Source organism: Galeopterus variegatus, unplaced genomic scaffold (genome assembly GCF_000696425.1).
Source record: "Galeopterus variegatus unplaced genomic scaffold, G_variegatus-3.0.2 Scaffold358, whole genome shotgun sequence".
NCBI classification, from domain to species: Eukaryota; Metazoa; Chordata; class Mammalia; order Dermoptera; family Cynocephalidae; genus Galeopterus; species Galeopterus variegatus.
Window position 1 is genome coordinate 305,344 of NW_007726469.1, and position 4,464 is coordinate 309,807.

The window sequence follows — 4,464 nt, forward strand, 5'->3', positions numbered from 1 at the left end:
TTTTTTTTTTTTCCTTTTTGTCTTTTTTACTGACCGGTAACGGGATTGCAACCCTCAGTGGCGCGCCCGTACCGGGGACCGGCAACGGGATCGCAACCCTCGGTGTTGTGCCCGCACCACACTCAGCCAGTGAGCGGGAACCGGTCTCCACATGGGATCCGAACCCTCGGCGGGAGCACCACCGCGCTCCCAGGTGGCGCACTCTCCAGTGCACCACCGGGCCGGCCCTTATTTTCACCTTTTACTGCCAGTCTTTGCAAGGCAGTATGTGGACAGATGACCGACTCTCCAGTACCCTTAAAGAACCAGTTTGTCCCATGATCATCTTCACTGTAACTAGTGAGTGAACAGCCTCAGCCATACTCTCCTGTCAGGAAGAGGGAGAAGCTGCTTGAAAGTTCTCCCAGCCAGGCAAGTCCACCCAGGCTCCAGAGTTGGCAGACAAACCCAAGGAACATGGGAGGGTCCCCCACCTCTGGCCCAGCTCCCCCAAGGGGCCTGCTGAGGGGCTGAGCACATTCTGAGAGGGCTGATGAGACAAAGTGCACATTGTCTGGGATAAGAGATTGGCAAGGGAAGCTGCTAGTCTGGGCACAGCCATGCCGGCAGGGACTATTCGCTCCTGTCTTGGACTTGACGTGGGATCCTAGGCAAGACCGTCAGGCCTCTCACCTCAGCTCACTCCCACCCTTGGCTCTTCCTGGTCTAGGCCTCTTCGCAGATTCTGCTCTGGCCTTCTCATCCCTCTGCCCTTCTTTGTTTTCCTGCTTGAGCCCTTCTACTAGCACGTTACATGCATTCTTATTTGTTACTATTTTAATCAATTATTTATGCAATTATACTGTGTGATATATTGTTTATGTAATAAACACATAACAATTTCCATATTTTCAGTTTTAATTAATTTTATTATTTTGATCCTGTCAGTAATTTTGAAAGGCAGATAGTCATATCCCCATTTTACAGAGGAGAAAACTAAGGCTCAAGGAGAGGGGGTAACTTGCCACATGCCTGGCAATGAGGAAGTGACAACACAGGGGGTTCTGACCCAGGTTGTCTGAGGTCTAGGTGCACTTTCATGCCCCTTCCTGCTCCCCCTCTGGCTCATCTCACACCCCCTCACCACCTTGCTCCATGGCCACATGTGGACCCTTCTCTCCGCAGGCCTTTACTAAAAGCATTAACCGAGACAAGCACTTGGCGGTGGCTTACTTCCAACGAGGGATGCTCTACTACCAGATGGAGAAGTAAGTGGTCCAGTGGTGTGCAGATTGGGGAAGTTCAAAGCGCAACGCGAGGGGTCTCAGCGCTTCTAACTAGACTTGGTGGGTGAGAAGTATCTTCCCAGCCTCTGTTGGGAAGCGTGACTTGACCTTCATGGAAAAGTTTTGCAATAAATCAAGATGGGAGGTGGCAGCTCTCACTGGAGAGGGAAGGCAGGCCTGCCACAGGATTATAAAAAAGTGGCGTCATACCATGAACCCACATAACCACCGTAAGCCTGATATTCAGCTGGCATGGCACCCCCATGTCCCTGGTAGTGCGCCTATGCTGCTCTACTCTATGAGGTCTTGAGTTGTCACAGAATGGGGATTGTCATGAAACCACATCACAGTCAGGCCTCTAGACTGGCCATTTAACGCAGTTAGTTAGAGCATGGTATTGATAACACCAAGGTCAAGGGTTTGGGTCCCTGTACAGGCCAGCCACCAAAAAAACAAACACAAAACGAAAACAAAACACTGGGCCTCATCCCAGCAAAAGGTGTTTTCAAAGCCTGGTTTAACTCATTCAGTGAAATATAATTCAGCCACAAAAATGAGAATATGAACTATTCATACTGTATGTGTAAGAATAAACACAGATACATAAGTAACATGTATAAATATAGAAAAAGTTTACAGTAGGTGCTAAATTAAAAAAACATTTCAAAAGAGTGTGCATAGCACAATCCCATTTGTGTTTCACAGCATAAAGTCTAGAAGCCCATAGACCAAAATGTTATCAGTAATTCTCTCCAGATGGTAGGATTGTAGGGAAATTCATTTTGTTCTATCACCCATATGCATTTTTTGTTGTGTTTACAATCAACATAAAATAATTAGCAAAAAGGTAAATAAATACAAAATGGAATTTTTTTTTTTTTTTTGTCTTTTGTCTTTTTCCGTGTCTGGCAACGGATCGCAACCCTCAGTGTTGCCCCCGTACCGGACCGGGGACCGGCAACGGGATTGCAACCCTCGGTGTTGCCCCCGCGCCTCGCTCAGCCAGTGAGCAGGAACCGGTCTGTATGTGGGATACGAACCCTCGGGCGGGAGCGCCGCCGCGCTTCCCAAGCGGCGCACTTACCCAGTGCGCCACCGGGCCGGCCCCCAAAATGGAATTTAATCTCAATTCCTACTCCCCTCCATAATCCAATAACAAATATACAAATAACAAAAGTATTCTAAGTGTTAATTTCAAACTTTTTGGGGAGGGCAAACTGACGCTTTATAGAAACTGTTCCATCGGTGTGCACAAGTTCTAGGGAAAAGAAACTTAGCCCAGGTGAATGAAGAACTTTCTAACAGTGAAAATGGTCCAAGCATGGTGTGGGTGGGGGTGTGGGTGAAGCAGGGCATTGACGGGGCAGTGGAGAGGCTGCAGAGGATGTCCAGGCATGGGGAGGCGGCTGGGCTCCCATCCTGTGCCACCTCCAAAGGCTTTGATCCTAGGTTTGGTCAGAAACAGAGCTGGTGAAGCCCATGTGCTCAACTGTTGCTAGGGGCAACCACAGGAAGCTCAGAGGACCTCAAAGACATAGATGCAGTCAATTACCTGGTGGAGTAAGAGTAGAAGTGAGGTTTTCCCAAAGGAAAACCACAGGCACAGGGGCAATCTGGGGAGAGAGGCTGGAATTGGGAGAAGATATCCTGAGGTTCACCTTTATCGCATACACCTCCTTCTAGTAGCCTGTCTCCCTTCTCGACGTCCTTCTCCTCCTTCTCCGCCTCCCTCACCGTCTGCAGTCTCCATGTGTATAGAACATGCAGGGAGGCCTGAGCACAAAACCTCCAGCGACTCTCAAAAGACAAGCTCTAGGCCACCCCTTTAATTAGCTCTCATAACCTGTAATAAGGAGAGTCAACTGGCAGAAGAGGGAAGGTTCCCAGAAGGAATTTCCACATGAAAATGCTCGTAAGTCCTAGAGCTTGGAAGGCTAAGATTTTGAGTGAGTTAGAAAGATCTTAGAACAATCTAGGAATAAGACCCAAGGTTCAATTAATCTGTGATTGATCATAGTAAAGCTTGAGAGAAGAATCTACCAAATTTCATCTTTAATTCAACAACTCTCTAATGAGGAAATAATAGAAATGAGGCACTATTCTCGACCCCATGCTGGCTCCTTTCCTTTTGCACAATCCCTAGATGCTGGCATTCCCCCGAAAGTTCCGTTCTTGATTCTTTTCCCTTCTATGACTACAGCAGTGGTTGTTCATGGCAAAATACATGAATTCTCTCTCCAGAAACGCACGCACAGGCAACACATTATTTAGTATACAATTTCAGGGGGATATGGATATGAAAGTCCATATGTAAACCTTAAGGATCCATTTCTGGGCAAGGCCACCCTCTCCCACAGCACCAACCTCCATTTGTAACCAGCCAGCTACTAAATGTGTACCTGAGATCAACCCAGAATGTCTCCCTAAACCTGTCAGGTTGACCTCTTAAATATCCCTTAAATCTACCTATTTCTCCTCATCCCTGGTTCAGAAACTCATTCTTCACCAGGACTCCTGCAGTCACTTCCAGACTGATTTCCCAGACACCAGTCTTGGCCCCTTCATCCATGTTCCAAAGTGAACTTCTTAAAAAATCAGTGCAATCTGCTTAAGAACCTGCAGTGGCTCCCATTACTAGAAGATAAAAGTCGAATTCTCTTGCCTGTTCCTATGCGGTCAGGCTGCTGCCCACCTCTCCACTCACTGTCCATGTGTTTGCCCCAGCCACGCTCAACTACCACGGCAGTGACCACTCCCTTTTTTTTTTTTTTCCTTTTTGTCTTTTTTACTGACCGGTAACGGGATCGCAACCCTCGGTGTCACACCCATACTGGGGACCGGCAACGGGATCACAACCCCCGGTGTTGCGCCTGCACCGTGCTCAGCCAGTGAGCGGGAACTGGTCTCCACATGGGATCTGATCAACCCCCGGTGTTGCGCCCGCACCGCGCTCAGCCAGTGAGCGAGAACTGGTCTCCACATGGGATCTGAACCCTCGGCGGGAGCGCCGCCGCGCTCTCAAGCAGCGCACTCGGTGGGAGTGCCACCACGCTCTCAAGCAGCGCACTCTCCAGTGCGCCACCGGGCCGGCCCAACCGCTCCCTTTTGTGCCTCCTTTTGTGACATCTGTCTAGTCTGTGGCAGATATTTGCTTATATATTTGTCTCCTTTGTTACTACTCTGCAAGCTTCTTTTTTTT

The 4,464-nt window shown here is 48.7% G+C and overlaps 1 protein-coding gene across 3 annotated transcripts in view; it reads left to right on the forward strand.

Annotated features, from left to right (window-relative positions):
* The window catches only part of NCF2 (neutrophil cytosolic factor 2), a 31,617-nt gene that overhangs the window by 1,895 nt on the left and 25,258 nt on the right, over window positions 1-4,464 (forward strand). For all 3 annotated transcript variants that reach the window (XM_008567942.1, XM_008567941.1, XM_008567943.1), the window contains exon 2: window positions 1,165-1,247. In XM_008567942.1, coding sequence (XP_008566164.1) covers window positions 1,165-1,247 — 83 coding nt within the window. The remainder of the gene's footprint in view (window positions 1-1,164; window positions 1,248-4,464) is intronic.